The 1354-nt window shown below is 38.8% G+C and overlaps 1 protein-coding gene across 2 annotated transcripts in view; it reads right to left on the bottom strand.

Moving 5' to 3' along the window:
* Positions 1 to 331: 331 nt before the first annotated feature.
* SAMSN1 (SAM domain, SH3 domain and nuclear localization signals 1) overlaps positions 332 to 1354 on the bottom strand; it is a 58245-nt gene continuing 57222 nt past the window's right edge. For both annotated transcript variants that reach the window (XM_010085749.1, XM_010085750.1), the window contains one exon: positions 332 to 769. In XM_010085749.1, coding sequence (XP_010084051.1) covers positions 564 to 769 — 206 coding nt within the window. In that variant the 3' untranslated portion in view covers positions 332 to 563. The remainder of the gene's footprint in view (positions 770 to 1354) is intronic.

Below are 1354 nucleotides of genomic sequence, written 5' to 3'. Positions count from 1 at the left end.
GCCCATTTTGGAGAAGAATGGTATGAAACAGCTTTAATATTAATGAGAATTAGCTTGGGACTTTTCAGAGTAGGATGTGAATGTGTCCACCTTTTTATTAAGATGATATATCAATGAAAATACATTCAGTACAAATATCAGCAAAACACATCTGAAAATAGAGACAGTGTGATTAATCCATATCTTTTTAGAATAAATATGTATAATATTTACATTTTGGACTGTTAAAGAAATGAACATGTCCATATTATGCACTGCTACCTAAACCAATTCCCTATTATTACAGAAAATGCATTTACTGTACAAGTATTTATAAATACATCTGTGTAAGCTTTTTCAGTGAAATGTCTGTGGATTCATTGAAAAGAAAAACATGAGATATTCTTCTTATCAGTGACCATTCAGCTATCAAGTGTCCACATATTAAACAGTCTAGAGCATCGTACATCAGACAGAAGCAGATTTTCCAAGTCGAGAATATGTTGTGCTTCTGCTTCTGTGCCATCATACTGGTAAAACTGGTTATCTTTTCCGAAAATCTACAGAAAAGCATCGGGACTGAATCAGTTTGACTCAGTGATTGTTATTGACTGCACCATGTCAGACAGTGTTTCTGGGTCTGCTTCTTCTTTACCATTATCTGAATTTTCTGATGAGATGTAACAGCCAGAATCTCTTGGGCACTCATTTAGCTGTGATTTGTCAAAGCTTTGGTGAGGGCTTAAGCTCCGTGTCTCCTGACCACCCTCACTTTTCTGCTCTTGTTCAACTAGGAAAAAAAAAAGAAAAAGAAAGAAGAAAATTGTCAAAATAGGTATCCTAGGAAAGAGTTTGAGATAGAAACATGACTGATCTTGAAGAGCTATAGAGACAGGGTTGGTAATATACATGTGACTAGAACAATATCTTTTGTCTATCAGAAACCTCAGCATCAAAGAACTAAAAGTATGATTACATGAGTATAACAACATCTAAGTTGATGTTGAGGTTGGCTTTGATCCTGCAGTATGATGCTCAGAGGTGAATGCTGGAGACTTCAGCCCCATCCTTTAGGCTGCGGTCCTTTAGGCTGTGGTCCTTTCGGCCGTCCACAGGTGCAAAAGTCCTCATGCGTGGTCACCATGCCCACAGCAGAGGTGGCAGCCTTTCCCCTCCCATGCTTATGTGTTCCAGAGCCTGGTCATGCAATTAGTCATGTAACCTACTGTGCCTGGGTTATAACACATTGCATTATAGGGGTTGTGTCTGTTGAATGTAACCCCCACCATTTTACCAACTCTGTGCACTGTGTAGTGAGGTGTAATGTGCTGGTCTTTGGAAGTGCTTAGCATAGAGATGTGGTACTCAGGTTTTC

The sequence above is a fragment of the Pterocles gutturalis genome, unplaced genomic scaffold, assembly GCF_000699245.1.
Source record: "Pterocles gutturalis isolate BGI_N339 unplaced genomic scaffold, ASM69924v1 scaffold20105, whole genome shotgun sequence".
Classification (NCBI taxonomy): Eukaryota; Metazoa; Chordata; class Aves; order Pterocliformes; family Pteroclidae; genus Pterocles; species Pterocles gutturalis.
This window is presented reverse-complemented; position numbering and strand designations above follow the sequence as displayed.